This window comes from Notamacropus eugenii, chromosome 2, assembly GCF_028372415.1.
Source record: "Notamacropus eugenii isolate mMacEug1 chromosome 2, mMacEug1.pri_v2, whole genome shotgun sequence".
NCBI lineage: Eukaryota > Metazoa > Chordata > Mammalia > Diprotodontia > Macropodidae > Notamacropus > Notamacropus eugenii.
This window is the reverse complement of record NC_092873.1, coordinates 322,844,606-322,863,523: the sequence shown is the minus strand read 5'-3', so window position 1 is coordinate 322,863,523 and position 18,918 is coordinate 322,844,606. Positions and strand designations below refer to the sequence as shown.

General features: G+C 39.9%; 1 protein-coding gene across 4 annotated transcripts in view; it reads right to left on the bottom strand.

Moving 5' to 3' along the window:
- RNF213 (ring finger protein 213) overlaps window positions 1-10,693 on the bottom strand; it is a 162,195-nt gene extending 151,502 nt beyond the window's left edge. For 2 of the 4 annotated variants that reach the window (XM_072645241.1, XM_072645243.1), the window contains exons 1-3: window positions 10,433-10,693; window positions 8,917-9,049; window positions 213-337 (exon numbers count right to left, since the gene is read on the bottom strand). In XM_072645241.1, the coding sequence (XP_072501342.1) occupies window positions 213-337; window positions 8,917-9,010 (219 nt within the window). In that variant the 5' untranslated portion in view covers window positions 9,011-9,049; window positions 10,433-10,693. The remainder of the gene's footprint in view (window positions 1-212; window positions 338-8,916; window positions 9,050-10,432) is intronic. The other 2 variants (XM_072645242.1, XM_072645244.1) reach the window with 2 other exon arrangements.
- Window positions 10,694-18,918: the final 8,225 nt, after the last annotated feature.

Genomic DNA, 18,918 nt, shown 5'->3' with positions numbered 1-18,918 from the left:
TTCAGAACTCAAATTTCATTGAAACTGAATGTTAAAAAGATAATAAAATTATTTTTGAAATAAAGAAACCAAATCAGTGAATGAGCTTACCAAGAAAGTATAAATGGAAAAATATAAGGGGCTCTCTGGAGATAAGCCAAAAGTCTTTACAGAACACAGTAGAATCATACTCACTTTTTGTGTAGTTCATATAAAATCTGAGTGGACATTACCTTATCCTTATTTCCATCAGGTAAACGTTCACCAGTATCCATTGCCAAAGGAAGAGCATCTTCACCTTTAAGTTCTTTTCCACATTCTGTTTCCACTTCCAAAGTTAGCTGGGATTCGCCGTTCTCTATAAAAGGGAGAGGCAAATTATGATAGGGAAATAAAATTAGTTAAGGAAAACTCTCAATATAAAATTTTCACTGGCTAACCAAGAATGCCATCTTCTATCAATCAAGGAAGCACTTAGTAAGCAGCTATGTGCTATGCCATGTATGAGATACTGGAGTTATAAAGACAAAAAAAGAAATCCCTGCCCTCAAGGAACTTATATTTTACTTGAGGAAACAACATATAGAGACATAAATGGATATAAAAATACATATATGGAGCCAAATTAATAAGGTCAACCCTTCCCCTCATGTATAACAGAGTTCTTTTCCAGTTCTACTTAATGGTAGTGCCTTCCCTCCAAACTGATCTGCAAATATTGTGTTTGTATATGGCTATTTGCATGTTGTCTCCTCCCATTAGATTGCAAGCTCCCTGAGAACAGAATGATTTTGCCTTTCTTTGTATAACCAACACTTAATATGATGCCTCATTGTAACGCCAACCTATAATAACAGCTGCTATGAATATACACATGTATTTCCAGGGTTGGTTAGCAAAATACAATGAACTCTCTTCATCCAAAACCAAACAAAAATATTTATTTAAAACATCGCTATGGGGATACGAAGAAAAGATTTAGCAAGGTACTCATCACCAATCCAGGATGCGCTGACATCTCAAATGTTTTTTCCATCAAACCTCCCTGAAAGCAAACTCCCTAGGCAAGTTCCTCCATCAACCCGTTTCTCTCTCCATCCATACCTCTCTCCACAAGCACCTCCCTCCAAGCCATACAATATATATACTGTTTGCAATCAAAGACTAGGCGTAAGTGTTGAGAAGCTTTGAAATCAGCACTTAATCAGAAAGGTATAGGAATCCCTGTGACCCAGAGCCTAATTGGTTGTGCCAGGGCTCCATGTGAGGCCAATTAATGGGCAGGGAAGATTCTATATCCCATTAACCTTATACAGATACATAATAAATGCTTAATAAATGTTTGTTGACTTGACTTGATCTGGATCACCAATCTCACTTGTAAATTACCCCTAGGTTACTATCTGATTCATTCTCATTTAATTTAATCATTCTTAGCTCTTGAGGAATCCATATCCAAAGGGGTATGTTTGTCTATTTCCTCAATAAAATTTCAACATGCTTCGCAATTTCATCAATGAATCTCAAATCCCCTACCTTATTTCATCAAATATTATTTAATAAATTAAAGGAACCTCCTTTTTCAATTCTGGTTAGATAGGAAAGGAGATGAATGGTCTAAAGAACTGATGTCAATACACAGTAAACTCATACAGTTGATACTTTTAAAAGATAGATAGCTAAAACTAAAGTAGATAAAGAAAGAGGATCTCAAAAGTATTGAGGTAATGCTATATTAATAATTTCAGGAACACAAAAGCTCTGAGGTTAACAGGAAAAGTCAAGGACTAAAAGAAACAAAGGAGAGAAACCTAAAGTTATACCCGGAGAAAAAGGTAGATGAAAGAAGATACAGGACCTTGACTATCTTTTTGATGAGGTTACTAAATTGGTATAAGATCAGGAGTATCCCTCAGATATAGTATACCTTTATTTCAACAAGGCATTCCAGAGACTGGACAAGGAGACAGAAATGTTAGATGTTAGGTAGATTCAGAACTGAATGACAGGACATAAAGCAATATTTACATAGAAGTCCATGCTCAATCCTGATCTGTTCAAGTTTTATTGCTGAATTAAATGAAGGCATAGATAGCATGCTGCTCACTTTTTTAAAATGTTTATTTATTTTTAGTTTTCAACACTCATTTCCACAAAATTGAGTTCCAAATTTTCTCCCCAATTCTCCTCCCCCCACCCCAAAATGCCTTGCATTCTCATTACCCATTCCCCCAATCTGCCCTCTTTTTGTCACACAGATCCACCATTCCCTTATCCCCATCTTCTCTCTTTTCTTTTATGGCAAGATAGATTTCTACACTCCATTACCTTTATTTCTTATTTCCCAGTTGTCTGCAAAAACAATTCTCAACATTCGTTCCTACAACTTTGAATTCCAACTTCTCTCCCTTCCTCCCTCCCCACCCATCCTCACTAAGGAGGCAAGCAATTCAACATAGGCTACATATGTGTAGTTTTGCAAAAGACTTCCCTAACAGTCATGCTTTGTAAGACTAACTATATTTCCCTCCATCATATTTTGCCCCCCATTTATTCTATTCTCTTTTTTGACCTTGTCCCTCCCCAAGTGTTTACTTCTAATTACTCCCTCTTCCCATTTGTCCTCTCTTCTATCATCCCCCCCACCCCACTGATCCCCTTCTCCCCTACTTTCCTGTAGTGTAAGATAGATTTTCATACCAAATTGTGTATGTTATTCCCTCCTTAAGTTAAATGTGATGAGAGTAAGTTTCACTTTTTCCCTCTAACCTCCCCCCTTTTCCCCTCCATTGAAAAAGCTTTTCCTTGCCTCTTTTATGAGAGATAATTTGCCCCATTCCATTTCTCCCTTTTTCCTCCCAATATATTCCTCTCTTAGATATCATCCTTTACTATTCAACTCACCCGGTGCTCTCTGTCCATAGGTGTATGTGTATAATCCCTCCAACTACCCAAATACTGAGAAAAGTTTCAAGAGTTACAAATATTATCTTTCCATGCAGGAATGTAAAGAGTTTGACTTTAGTAAGTCCATTATGATTTCTCTTTCCTATTTATCTTTTCATGCTTCTCTTGATTGTGTTTGAAAGTCAAATTTTCTATTCAGCTCTTGTCTTGTTATCAAGAATGCTCTACATCAATGAATGACCATTTTTTTCCCCTGAAGGATTATACTCAAGTTTTGCTGGGTAGGTGATTCTTGGTTTGAATCCTAGTTCCTCCAAGCCCTTCAATCCCTTAACGTAGAAGCTGCTAGATCATGTGTTATCCTGATTGTATTTTCACAATACTTGAATTGCTTCTTTCTAGTTCCTTGCAATATTTTCTCCTTGACTTGAGAATTCTGGAATTTGACTACAATATTCTTAGGAGTTTCTCTTTTTGGATCTCTTTTAGGAGGTGATCTATGGATTCTTTCAATATTTATTTTACCATCTGGTTCTAGCATATCAGGGTAGTTTTCCTTGATAATTTCATGAAAGGTAATGTCTAGGTTCTTTTTTTGATCATGGCTTTCAGGTACTCCCATAATTTTTTAATTGTCTCTCCTGGATCTATTTGCCATGTCAATTGTTTTTCCTATGAGATATTCCACATTATCTTCCATTTTTTCATTTTTTTTGGTTTTGTTTTGTAATTTCTTGGTTTCTCAAAGTCATTAGCTTCCATCTGCTCCATTCTAATTTTTAAAGAACTATTTTCTTCAGTGAGCTTTTGAACCTCCTTTTCCATTTGGCTAATTCTGCTTTTTAAAGCATTCTTCTCATTGGCTTTTTGAACCTCTTTTGCCAATTGAGTTAGGATATTTTTAAAGGTGTTATTTTTCTTCAGAATTTTTTTGGGTCTCCTACAGCAAGCTGGTCATTTGCTTTTCAAGATTTTCTTGCATTGCTCTCATTTCTCTTCCCAATTTTTCCCCCACCTCTCTTGCTTGATTTTCAAAATCCTTTTTGAGCTCTTCCATGGCCTGAGACCACTGCATATTTATTTTGGAGGTTTTGGATGCAGAAGCCTTGACTTTCAGGTCTTCCTCTGATGGTATGCATTGTTCTTCCTCATCCAAAAGGATGGAAGAAAATACCTGTTCATCAAGAAAGCAGCCTTCTATAGTCTTTTTTTTCTTTTTTGGGGGCATTTTCCCAGCCAGTTACTTGACTTTTGAGTCCTTTTTCAAGAGGAGGGTCTCTTGGAACCTCTAAGTTCTTAGTTCCTCCAAGGTGGCAAAATTAAGGGACTCCTCTTCTGGCCTGCCCTCTGGTTTGGGAGCAACCACAAGCACTCTTGTTCTGCCCAGGATCTGCCTGTAGGATTCCCTGTCCAGAGCTTCCACCAGCTCCACCAAGGCAGCACTCCTCCTCCTCACCCCAGGGCTGCCACTCAGGGCTGACATCAGATCAATGGCTCAATTCCCCCAGGGTCTTTAGGCTAAGGGCTCCAAAAATGGACCCTGCTGCTACAGTTGCTGCTCCCAGTGGGGTCAGATAGCATTCCCTTCTCACCCAGATGAGAGAGCTTTCTCACTGACCTTTGAAGCTGTCTTTGTGTTTGTAGGTTGAGCAATCTGGGAACTGTTGCTGCGGTGGTGCCCTCAAGCCTGCTTGATCCTGTACCTGCCACGCAGCACAGCTCCACTCTAAGCCCAGTGTGATAGTGTGTGTCGGCCTTCCAGGCTGTCTTGGGCTAGAAATCTCTTTCACTCTGTCATTTTGTGCCTTCTGCTGCTCTGGAATTTGTTTAGAGTCATTTTTTACAGGTATTTTATGGGCTATGGGGGGGAGCCTCTACAGGTCCATCTTTCTACTCCACCATCTTGGTTCTGCCCCCCATGCTGTTCACTTTTGCAGGTGATACTAAGCTAGAAGGGAGAGCTAAAATAATGGACAACAGAGCTGAGATCCCAAATAAGCTACAACACTGGGCCAAATCTAATAACATGAAGTTTCATCTACAAATTACAAAAACTAAGTCCTACATTTATTTTTGCTTTTAAATCAATGAAATAAGTATAGGATCACAAAGTTTGGAAGACAAAGGTTTAGCAGTTTTAGAGAACTGCAAGCTTAGTTTTATTCAACAGAAATAGACAAACAAAGCTAATACCACCTCAGGTAGCATCAAGACAAACAGAAGGGGAAAAGCTTCCTTTTTAAACAAAAAGAAAAGCACAGAGTTCAAAACAAGGAAGATGTTAGCCCTACTGCACTCTACCCTAACCGGAAAAACTGTATTTACTTCCAGATGCTATGTTTTAGGAAGGACCTAGATAAGTTAGAGAGCCTATCTTAGGAAAAGAACTTATAACATGACATATAACCATCCGTTAAAGGACTAGGGATGTTTAGCCTGAAGAAGAGAAAAAAATTATATTCTTTTCAAGTATTTGAAAAGTTAACACTGTTAGATTAGACTTTATGCTCAACATCTGAGGGTCAAATAAAAGCAACAGACAGAAGGTACCCTTCCCCATGCTTCTCCATCTTCACCAGCAAAAACCCTACTTCTCCTTCAAGGCTCAATTCTAATCCTATCTCCTCCATAAAGCATTCAAGTTTTTCCATAAAAGTATCTCACAGGCAGTTTTCAATCTCTCTAAGCATTTAATACTTCTATGGTACACCCATCAGTTCAATTAATTCAACACCTACTATGTCTATGATTGTAGTATTTATTTTGTGTTATAGTTATTTGTGGATTTGGTATTATTATAATCTCTCATATAGTATAATCACTTATTACATGGGTCTTACTTCCTTTGACTACATTTATCCACTTCTTTGAAACAGAGACTATGCCTTACTTCTTATCTTTGAATCCCCTAGTACCAAGAACATTGGTTGAGTTGAACTGAGAAAGCCCAACTTTTCCCATTCTTCTCTAGATCACGTGAACCACTCAATTTTAATCTCCCTTATCCCCACCCCCAAAACCCATTTCTAGACTTTTCTTGGATCTTCCCAAGTTAAGGTACCCATTCCTACAAATATTCATAAAATATTCAACTATATACAATACAGTTCATTTTATTCAAGGAAATCAGAGCCCTTTGTAAAAGAATAGCAGCATTCACAATCTTGAATCAACTTCTACTGAGCAAAATGCTTTCTAATCAGGGATAACAGTCATCTACAGAGGAAATATCCCATTCGCTGTGTCCAATCTGATGGTTATAAGAGGCTAAGGTGCTGGCAATGAGAAAAGAGAAAATGGTACATGTTTTAGAAATATTCCAGAAATAGAACTGAGCCCCAATAAATAAACGGTCATATACATGAATAAGGAGTTTTGAAAGACGTAAGCTATCAACAACCACATGAAAGGTTGTTCCAAATGACAAAATAAGAGAAATGCACATTAAAGCTTTGTATTGTTTGTTGTTCAATCATGTCTGACTCTTCATGACCCCATGGACCATAGCATGCCAGGCCCTTCTAACCTCCAATATCTCTCAAAGTCCAAGTTCATATTCATTGCTTCCATGACACTATCTATCCAACTCATCCTCAGCCATTCCCTTTTCCCTTTGCCTTCAGTCTTTCCCAACATCAGAGTCTTTTCTAATGATCTTGTGAGTTCCTCTTAAATCCTTTGAAAGATGATGGCAAAATGAAACTAGTCAGTGTTGATGGAGCTAATGAGAAGACAGGCATATACTAATCCAATGTTCATAGAAGTACAAATTATCTAACCTTGCTAGAAAACAATTTGGAATTATTTAAGAGAAATCATTAAACTATTCATACCCTTTGACCTAGCAATGCCACTAACAGGCATAGACTCCAACGAGTTCAATCTGAAAAATAAAAATGGAAAGAGGAACAAGAGGCAGATATGATTACTTAGCAAGCTCATAAGAAACCTCTCTGACCTTTAAATTTTATTTCACAATGGCCTTAGCCAGGAAGTTGGCTAGAGATATCATTTTATCACCAAAACACTAATCTTTCCTTTTATTCATTAAGTCATAAAATGTGAAACATTCTCAGAAACAAAAGGGATCTCGGTGGCCATTTAGCTCAACCTACACTAGAACAAGAAAGAATCTACAGTAAGTACTTATCCAGCCTTTGTTTTAAGGCTTCTACCAAAAGAGAAAAACTGCTCTGTCCTGAAGCAGCCCACCCTCCTTGGGGATAACTTTGCTCAACTAAAAAGAAAGTTTTGGGTTTTTTTTAACATTAAGGCAAAATCTCCCTCTTTGTAACTTCCAAATATTTCTAGTTCTACTCTATAGAGCCAAGCAAACAAGTCTAGTAATGATGATGATGATAATAGTAATACCTGGTATTCATAAAGTTTACAAAGTTTTCTATATGCATTAAATCATCTGGTCTTCACAACAACACTATGAAGAAGGTATTATTAAATCTATTTTAACAGATGAGGAAACTGAAGCTGAGAAGTGATCTGTCCAGGATCATAATGCTAGTGAGTATCTGACATGGGTCTTCCTGACTCCAAGTTCATACTCTACTCAATGCAACATCCAGCTATACCTAATTCCTCTTCCATATGACAAAGCTTCAAATACAAAAAAAATAGCTCTCCTATCTTTTCTTCTACAGAAGAAACACCCCCATTTCCTTTAAACTATCAAACTGCATAATTTTGAGGCCCTTCACAATCCTGGTTGCCTTCCTCTGACTATATTACTAAGGACTTAGTTGTATTAAAGTAGCAGGTCACATTCATATTGTTCCAGTATCAAAGATGATAACAGTAAATTCCTGAGAGAGCAGGGATTTAATTACCACTCTTTTTACTGAGACAGCAAAAACACTACTGGGTTTGGAGTTCAAGGTCTGTTTTTGCCACTTACAAGTTCTACAATCTTCAGCAACTTACTTAACCTCTGTTTCCTTCAGTTTCCTCAACTCTAAAACGGACAACTTGGCATCTACCTTCCAGGATTGTTGTGAGGATCAAATGAAATAATATTTGCAAAGCACAGTAAGCACTATATAAATGTCAGTCATCAGCTACTATCATTGTTATAAAAGAACAATTTAGTAATTCAATCAGCTTATACTCCTACTATTTGATAACAAATTTGGACCCAATTTTTTTTAAAGTGAAGCTGTGTGTTCATATGTATATATGTATATATGTATATATATGTATATGTATATATGTATATGTGAATATATGTATATGTGAGTATCCATATGCATATATATCTATTCAAACACACAATCCTCTCTAATTGATCCATTTATCTCCCCTCACCTGGTAAGCTCTCTCGTACATTTAGGAATTTAGAAATGACTTGATGGGTTCCTACAACTAAGAACCTATTTTTGACTGAGGGCTCAATTACCACAAAGCCTATTTTTTTATTTTAATTAATTTTATTTTAATTTATAGTACCTGGCACACAGTAAATGTTTGTTGATTGAATTCGCTATACCCCTTTGAGGCAAACCAGGAAGGGTTAATGCCCATCTGAATCTGACTGACTTTTCAGGACTTTTCACAAAAGCCCTTTCCTGGGGAAACGTCCTTTTCCTAAATAATGAGCATTATGTACAGCTTTGCTCAAATATAATGTTTTCTTTTGGTTTCTAGTACCAGGAGATAAAAGACAAATGAAACTGAAAAGTGTTGCTTTAAGGAACTACCCAAAGATTCAAATAATTTGGACAGTAAATCAGTTCTTTCCAAAGATTAAAACTGTTAAGAGAAAAAAAAGGTTTTTTTCTATAATCAGTTGCAAGATATGAACCATGAAACTTTGTTACAATAGAATTTATCCATCCAAAATAATTCTCAGTCCTGAGTTCTAGATTAATGCACAGTAGTACATGTTCAGACCAGATGTTCTAAACAAAACGTTAAAAAAAAAAAAAAAAGGCTGGAATTACACTTTCATGCCACTATTCAACCACTTCAATCCTTAGCACATTCCAGACCACCCCAATCACAATACCTATTTGAACTTACTCTCTGAGTTGGAAGGAACGAAATAAGAGGCACAGTGACTGCAGACCTTGGGAGCTTCATCTTTGGAGATGAAGTGACATTTAGGACACTTCATGTTACAGCAGAAAGATCTCAAGGAAGAGCAGCTTTCCCCCTAGAAAGTTTGCAAAGAAGAGGAAGAATGAAAAGGAAGGACAGTCACCTAAAAAACTAATGTCATGTGATCACATCACTGCTTAAGTTTCATTTCCTAGCAAATAAAACTATACAGAGAATGAATTTGTTCTACTAGAAACTGAAAGTTACAGTTATCAGAAGGTGCAAATCAATGAAGCATTCCATATTGCTCAGCTGTCTTATCTCCTGCCTTTTAACTCATAAGGCACTGTCACATCTTACCTCTAATTAATTATATAATTATATGTTAATTATATAATCATGTAATTAATATTATATATTGTGTGTGATATAATTATTATATATTATGTATATTACATATATAATTACTATATGATTAATCATATAATTATATAATTATAACCATTTAATGTCACTGGATCCTAGATTTAAATCTGACAGGTTTATTTGTGCAGTCTAATTTCTCCCACTGGACTATACATACATACATACAGAACCAGCAAGGACTAAAAAGAGGACTAAATTTGTTAAAAGGAGTTTTGTTTTTTTCAGGGAGGTGAGAAGGGGCAGGTTTAACGAAGGGCAGGTCTGGAATGAAGAGAACCCTGTAGCTGTATGACCACAGTTGTCAACTCCTCGGAGTCTCTTTAACATCAATAAAATGGGGGAATACTTGCCCTTACCTCTCAGAGGGTTACAGTGAGGAAAGTGCTTTGCAAATCTTATTGCCCAATTATTCATTTTCGTGGCTCTCACAGCACCTGGAGCAAAATCTTCCATATGATATCAACACTGGTAAGGTACTTTGCATGCACTGTCCTATGCACCTCACCACAACCCTGGGACACTTACAGGTATCATTACCATCTTTTTAAATAGGAGGAGCGGGCTCAGAGAGAGGCATGGGATTTGCCTCAGGTCACGCATACTTCATCTTGCTAATAAAATGAAGAAATTCATTTTATGACTTTTTGACGCTGCGGCTTCACCTCCTTCCCCCAGGGGATGGTTCGGCGGACGCCGAAAGCACGGACCGGGGCCCCGTCCTCGTGACCACGTCCCCACGCCCACGGACACCTTCCCCACCCCGCTCCCGGGGACTCCGCCGGAGACATCAAGGGGCTGTCCGGAAAACGAAACTATTCCAGGCCAGGAACGGGGCGGCGAAACGAGATGGCGAACAAAAAGCGAAACCAAAACCTCAACACATGCACCTGCAACCCTCCCTCCGCGGGACCGCTAAACCCCGAAGGCTCCGAGCGCACAGCCCACAGCGTACCCCGGGGGGAGGGAGTGGGGAGGGGCTGGAGAGCCTCGCTCGGGCACGCGCCGGGATCCCCGCTCCCACCCGCTAGGTGCGGCACGCGCCCCTCAGCCCCGGGCCCCGCGCGTCCCTCACCGGAGCCGGGGCGGGAGGGAAGAGCGCGAGGTCCCCGCCGCAGCAGCCTCAGCCACCTCCGCCCAGCCCAAAGGGTCTCGGTCCGGAAGCTCCCTACCCGCGGAGCATCCTTCCCTAATCCTCCCTCCTCCTCGCTCTGAACCCAGGTTCGGTTTCGTTTCCTCCACTCCCAGAAGCCAGCCGCAAAGCCCCGCTCTACCCCGTGACCTCCTAGAACTGCCCGCCCCCTCGATCCCGCCTTCCGACCCTGACTCCGCCCACAGGCTAGGGATGCGACGGAAGGGGCGGGACCAACCTGTCAGACCGAGTTACTTCCGGCTGGCGCCAGGATCCGTTTCCTAGCAACAGCCAGTCGGAATAGGGCTGCACATTTTTAAAGGGGTGGGGAGGGGGAGAGGGTAGGAGATTCCCAGAATGAAAAGGCCTAGCCTGCAGCTTGACCCCCGGCAAAAACGCATTTCTGCTGCTTCCTGGGGATGGAATCTGATTTGCAGAGAGGACGCTAATCCACCTGCTAGGCCTATGCCCTCGCTAAAACCCCTCGCACTACCATAATATTATCTGGATTTAATCAGTGAAGACGTACGGGAAGCCCCAAGATGCCGTGGAAGGAGCATGAGTCTGAGGCTCTCTGGCGTTCAAATCCCATCCTGCTGTTCAGTACCTAGGTAACCTTGGGCAGATGACATAACTTCCATGCGTTGTCGTGTCTCCTTGTCTGTAACATGGAGGGGGTGGCATTAGGTCCCCTTGGAGGGCCCTTCTGGTTTTATGACTGACGAGGAAATGAAAGCTTGGTGACCTGTTCGAGGTCACACCCAGGTGTCAGTGGCAGAGTCAGGATTAACAACTCCTAGGCATTTCTTGACTCTCAGTTCCATCTTCTACATCCCAAGTCTTCCTGACACCCAGACCACTTGACTCTCTGTCCACCAAGCTACGTTATCTCTCCACATACTTGCACATATGTAACTTGCACATACTTGATAAACTTTCATTGAAGTAGTCCATAAAAGCTTTAACCCATCACACACCAAAAAAAAAAAAAAAAAAATCAGGTGAACTCAGACCAGTCATGCAGCTAAAGCCAACTGTGAGTTATCAAAAAGTTTGAGAGACATAATTTCTGTGTAATTTAATCATTTTATGTATTACACCCAGTGAGTAATTAATAAAAAGATGGTCATTTGACCATCGATCTCTCATACACCAAATATCCCTGATGGAACCCACTCAACCCTTATATACCTTTGAAAGAGTGAGTGATCCTGAGAGAGGAAATCAACTCTTACTGATTAACAAGTAATGAAAGAGTTAATATTATAATGAGAGTTGGGCTTATTCTAATGAGGGTCTGGGGGAACCTAACTGATCACTCAGTCATCCCCCATGAGTCTGGGGCAGTGGGGGGGAATCTTTGACCTTGAGGCCAATGGCCCTTTAGGTCTTCAAGCTCAGCCTTTTGATTGAATCCAAACTTCCTAGAGCATTTGAGACCCTAGATGTGTCCTAGGTGGTCCTAGAAGGCCCTCCCTTGGTAGGGCAATCTAAACAAAAGGTGGAATCCACTTTCATTCAGACCTGTCTGACTAAAACACAGTGGGTTTCACCACTTCTGCTACACTAGAATTTCTCTACCTTTTGATGAGATCTAAATTTCCCCAGCTGAGTGAGTCTTGTCCAGTATTTCATCTTGTTATCAATCCTACCCTTCAAATGCTTGATGGATTACTTACAAGGGCCGATTTCTGAATTAGGAGATAGGATGGGGGAAAAGCTTTGTTCAAATTCAATAATTGGTTATTAATTATTAATGTAAGAGAGAAATAACAATTTCTCTCCTAACCAGGCTTCCTAAACTTATTTACCATGGTGTCCAGTACAACAGGAGGTCATGGTGTTGTTCTATTATCTTTTCAAGTGAAACAGTTTGAAGGAAGTAATCCTTTTTCAAAAGATTTTCTGTAGGCCTATAGCTACAGGAATTAGCAGTTAACTAGTATTTAGTAAGCAGCTTCTATATGCCAAGAACTGTGCTTAGTGCCAGGAATGCAAATAGAAATAAAAAGAGTCCCTGTCCTGAAGGAGCTTCCGTTTTAATGGAGGAAGACAAAACATAAAAGAAAGCTGTGCTGGAGGGGAGGAAGTGAGATGGGAAACAAAAGTACCTGAAAGGTAGCAAAAGTCCTGAGTGTAGCCAGGAGAAAAAGACATGGCTGACCTATTGTATCAGTAAGCACGCCACCATACACTGGGGGGCTTGTTATCACAGGTTCTTAGATCTGTGTTCAAAAAAGGAAAGGCAACTTTTGAGGGGTTAAAAATCAGTTTAATCAAGCATATGTATCATTCCTTTAACCAAGCACATATATCATTCACCTAATTCAGGGGAGTCAGCACTCTGGACTTCAAAGAAAATATAGAGAAATCAAAAAGTCAACAGACATGGCTTCCTCTGCCTGAATTCAACAGACAATTGCACCCCAACTGTCTGACCATAGTTACCAGATAGGGAAACACAACAGCTTGGTTCTCAAAGTTGAGGGGGGGGGTTCCTTAAGCAGCTTTCCACAGTCCTCATCTGGCACTCAAATCTTCTTGCAAAAACTAAGTCCCAAAGTAAAACCTCATGCTCAGAGTATTTATACACTTTTTAGAGCCAGAGGGCATCATAACCCTTTGATCCAGTGCCTCAATAGAAAAAACAAAAGGTACTTGGAAACAGCTCCCCAATCTAGCTTCCCACAATGGACAAACCCATCAATGGGTAGGAAAGATTTTATTTAATCACATTATTCAATCATAGCCACTTTTAGTAAAACAAAAACAGAAAAAGATCCTAATTTGATTGCCATCACACCTGTGTACCCTCCTTAGATGGAGGTTTGAGAAAGACCCATCAATCAAACAATTTGCCACAAGAGCAGAGAATACTTCCGAAGTTTGAATTCCAGGGCTAGAATGAAGCTTCAGAATACAGAACTGGTTCATGGCAGAGGACCTTGCATCTCTGGCATGACTGCTTTGTTTTGTCTCTGAAGGCCATACACTGGAGGATGTTCTTAATAGAGCTTCCCAGTAGGAATCTTTCTTGGTAGCTTGGCTCATTCCTTCCATTATGTAAACTAAACCTAGCAATTTTTCAAACCCTAATGGGTTCTGTAGAAGTTCTCCACTGCTCAACTGCATTCTTATTATTTAATAGTGTATCAAACCACTCTTTTTTTGGTCTAGCCTGATCTCATTCTTTTCATCAGGTCTTATTGCACCTAGCACTATCATTCTCGATTATACAGAATTCACACAAACCACAAAGATGATTTTTCCCTTTAGTACTGAAATGCAGTCTCAACTAATCCAGAATATGCTTGCCTTGGTTTTTCACCACCCACAAAATGCTTCCTAAGTTTTTATAAATAAGTCTGCCTCATGATGTCTGGAGGAGCAAACTTCAAATCATATGCTACAAGTCCCAAGTCATTCTTCTAAGACTCTTCATTCACCTGGTCCTCTTCTGAGCCAGGTGCCTGCCAATTCCATATTGCCACTGACATACATGTAATACAGGTTTCCTATGGTTGTTCCCCAAGAGGATATGGGTCTTTTCCAGGGAAAAATCCTAATTTAGATATGCAGTATCCCTCTATTATGGCATGTCAAACCTCAGTTAATAATTAGTCACTATTTATTAAGCATCTACTACTCCACCTGGTACTATGCTAAGCCCTAGAGATACAAAGAAAGGCAAAAAATAGTTCCTGTTCTTAAGGAGCTCACAGCCTTATCCCAGACATTCTTTCTACATAAGGTATGGGTTGAAGAGGGATTAAATTTGTTCAGCTTGGCTCCAGAGGATAGAACCAGGAGTAATGGGTAGAAAACATGAAGAGGCATATTTAGGTGTCCTGTAGGAGAAACTTCCTAAGAAAGCTATCCAAAAATGGAATGAGCTGCCTCAAGAAGTGGTAGGTTTCCCCTCCTTTGGATGTCTTCAAGTTTGATATTAGATGACCACTTGTTGAATATTTTACAACATATATTCCATTCATGTATGGTTTAGACTAAGTGACTTCTGATATTCCTTCCTACTCTAAAATTCTGTTATTCTCTTGGGAAAATTGTGGCAGAGCCTTTAGGACTTCCCCTGGCATAGACTTCCATAAGGTGCCTTAGAGGGAGGGAAGGGACTAGTACTTATAAATTTGTCATGTGGATCTTATCTTTTGGAGAGGTCAGCAGGAGTTAAGACCTAATACACTCACCACATTGGGGGTTATAGATTTAGACCTCCTAACCCTTCTAATGATAAACAATGAATCAATCCCATTTTATAGATGAGGAAAATAGCCTGAAGTTTGCCTAATGTCACAAAGTTAAGAAGTAGAAAGGCTGGGACTTTTGAGTCCAAACCTGAGACCAAACCCAAGCCCAGTGTTCCTTCTTTTACACTGCTATAGCATATTAAATATTCCTGATGTGGATATAGCATAGGGTGTGCTAAGGGTTAAAAAGAATATTAAGTGTTACTTTCCCAGCCCCCCATTCACAGATCGGTGAAAACAAAGAGAGGGGTGAAGAAAAGAGATAAGTTTATCACATGACTACAGTGGCTGGTGTCTCATAAAATAGACACATCTATAGAAACAAAAACAAGCCTTAAAAACCTATGCCCACTACAAAGTCGTTCCCCTGTCTCACCACTGGCTGAGTAACACAGGGTATACAACTTTCTGATACGCCTATTACACAGTTCCCTTTGATATGTTCCCTCTTCTGCTATATGCATTGTATGACCATTTAAATGAACATTGAGTCCTCTCAGAGGAAGAAAAGTTAATATTCATAAGCCTATTGTGCATGAGCATTCCAAGCTAGACTTAACTTTTACTCTATTTAGCTGATTTCTAACCTGAAAACAAGAAAAAACAAGTTGCTTTACCCTCTATCTTCTGTTTGAGACAAAATTTTTTCATTACGTCTCCTATCCTGATGATTATTATTCTGAATTTATGGGAACAAATTTCTCTGTTTTATCTCTCAATTTCTCTCTTCTTCTGCCAGAAGATAATCTAGTACTAATCTATGCTGATAGTGTCCTTGTTTAAGTATCTCATTCTTAATAGCCATAAGCAGAGAAATTCTCTTAAGTATGCTGATTAACCTGATGAGTGAAAATGTTTATTCAACATCCTCCACTGAATTTTTCCACAATCAATTTATTTTCCTACAAGTACTGCAAGTCAAAAGACTTTCCGGTATGTCTGGATCCCGTAGATATCATAAGTCGTGTATTACATATTTCTGTGGAAACAAAAGTTTTAATCATTACTCACAACTTGTTACCAAAAGAATTGTTTTTGTCTCCCTTTTCCTTTGTTTCCTATCCTATCATCCAGCTTTCTCAGCCTGTGTCATGACAATTCCTCCTTATCTTGTAAGCAACCATCTTCCTTATCCTGTACCTAATCTTCAACCCCATAAGAAACCCTAAAATTATATCATCATTCTGAAACCTCTATATAAGTTCAGTTCCTAATATTTCAGTACCTTTTTTTTTTAACTCAGCCCTGTTATTACAGTAAAAAAAAAAAAAGGTCTGTCTGTAGCTTTCAGGTAATAAAATTCCCATTGGTTAAGAGAAAATCATCAAAGTGAATTCTTTCATACCCAGGCCACTGTCCCAAATCTGACCTCAACCCTCTCTTTAAATGAATGGGGGGAAAAATTATTAAGCACTTCCATATTCAAAGTGGAACAGCGGATAGAGTTCTGGGCCTAAAGTAGGAAGACCTGTGTTCAAATTCAACCTCAGACAATTACTAGCTGCGTGACTCTGGAAAAGTCATTAACCCTGTTCGTCTCAGGTCCTCAACTGTAAAATGAGCTGGGGGAGGAAATGGCCCACAGCTCAGTAGCTTTACCATGAAAAGGGATCCCAAAGAGTCAGGCACAACTGAACAACAGTAATAACAAATATTTAAAGTATTGTACTAAGTTCTGGGAATACATGTAGAAAAAACAAGATAATCACTGCTCCGAAGGGAGCTCACAATCTAATAGGGAAGAAACTACACAAGTTATCCCTTGTGTTGCTGTTTATCTTGTCATGTGGTGTGTAGGGTAGGTTCAGGGAGGACCAGTGCCTTTGCTGTGATGGCTGCCGAGCCCTTTTCAGGAATTTTTCCACCTTTGGTGTCTACCTGTTCCACCCAACTCTCACCTGTGGCTCCAAGAAGCCACAGCATGCTCAGCAGCCACACCCTGGCAAACCATTTCGGCAGATGGGCCAAACCAGGTTGAGGGTGAATAAGGGGTCTCAAACCCATTGGTGAGTTAGAGGGATGTCTACCCCAAGCATGTGAAGACTTCCTCTACTGGAATGGGGGGATGAGAACAATTTGTTCCAATGGCCATGAAGGTAGCTGAAGCAGATGATGTGGAGAACTTAGAGTTTGGTTAGACACCAAAGACACCAAGGTCATCCACTGCATCCTGAGCCATTGCCAGCCATCTTGACTGTGTCCTGCCACTGGACTGTGATGACTGGTGGAGAGAGTAAGGCTGACAATTTCATGCAACTCTGCCTCACTTAAGTCCAGTTTATGCACGAATCAAAAGACATCACCCATAGCATTTTACTATTTTGCCTCAAAGTCCTGTTGAGACAGGCAAGTGATGAAGCAGCAGGGGCGGATCTTGTCATGTGCATATTGTATCTCTTCAGCTAAACTGTCATTTCTCTGAGGACTGGGGAGGTCCTACATTGTTTGATATGCTCAGCTTTCTTTTCTTCCTTTCTTTATTTCCTTCCTTTCTTTCATTCTTTCCTTCCTTCTCTTAACCTAGGTCCACTTAGGGTATTACACCCTTACCTATGGATGCTCTGCCCAAAGAGAATGTAAATTTTAATCCCTGAAATCTTTTTTTTCTTCTTAAAAGCCAGCCTTAACCCCAAATCATTCTGGTTCTCATTGATGAACCAACAATATGTCCTAGGCTAAACCCTTCTTGGTCATTGTTTGGGCCGGGATTGACTCAGAATGAATGTAAATAGCAATTGTTTCTGTTTTAGCCAGAAACCCTGAGGATCTTCCCCTCCCAGATCAATTACTTTTTGACTAAGTAAAGAGGCCATTCTCTGCTTCATTTCTTTTTAAGTCTTAATCACTAAATGGGCATTGCCTCAGTCAAACTGATATCTGTTAAAGACCTTAGCTTGAAAAGGCCAAAGTCCCCCATTGCATCCTGGGCCATCTCCAGTTGTCCTGATCTATAACTGGCTCCTAGAATCAGATGGCTCCAGAGGAAAAAGTGAGGCTGGTGACTTTGCACAGCCCTCCCTCACTTAAATTCAGTTCACTTGTGTGTGGGATGGCTCGGATCCCTACTTAATTAATTACTCAGAGGCCTCTCAAAGTGATTCTTTTGATTCTCCAGAAGCAGGGCAATCCTGTACCAGTTCACTTGGAGTAGGAAAGCTGAAGACAAAGGAGAAGCAGTGATATTTATAGACCCTAATGCAAGACCCACCTCCCTCCTCTGACCATTATCCTCATTGGCTGAGAATATGATCTTACATTTTAGACGCGAAATCTAACCAATCCCTTTTGAAATGAAGACATCGAAGAATTATGTAAGTTTCATCCAATCACTGAGACCCTAATGTACTACACAGTTTTATACCCTTATATGGAATTATTCCACTCTAAAAATATTGTAACCTTGAGCCTCTTGGTCTTACCTCACCCCTGGGAGAAGAATTACAATCTGAGAAGTCTTCACTAAACCTATTCCACTCACTTGCATGTCATGATATCACCTCCCTGATGCCATGGTCCACTTCAAGAAAGAATGACAAACAACAACAACCCCATAGTCTAGCAGGGAGCCTTACACATAAAAGGCATTCAGTCTTTGTTGAAGATATGGACTGACCTTGATTTAACTATGCTTTCCTGCACATTAAGGGGTCTTTGATGTAAAAATCTACAGTACAAACTGAGAAAATGGTCTTTTCTCTTTGTAGCACTAACTTGGTCACACATCAAGAAAATGGATGCCTATGTATATAGGAAGAATTCCTTTGCTGTCATCTAAAAGAAAAGCTAGGATGTGGGATGTTGCAAGACAGAGGGTTGAGGGCACACTAAAAGCTTTCATTTTCCCTTTACTGGGCGTAGAAACCTTTTGAGCAACCAAGAAACTGAATGCAGGGCTTGTGATAGTTAAGACTTATAACCTTGCCCTGACCTGAGATCATACTGTTCCTGAAAGTGGGGCTGACATTGGAGAGTATGTCTGGTACTTTGTAACAGAGAACATTCCTGCCCTAACTTATGTACCCTAGTATCTTTTTGCTTTTACCCAATCTCACAATGCTACAGTCCCCTCTTCATCTCTCCCCCACTTCCTCTGCCTATACAGGCAAAGCTCAGAACTTCTTCCGCTTTTCATAGTAGTTTTTCTTTGAGGGGAAAAGGATTTAT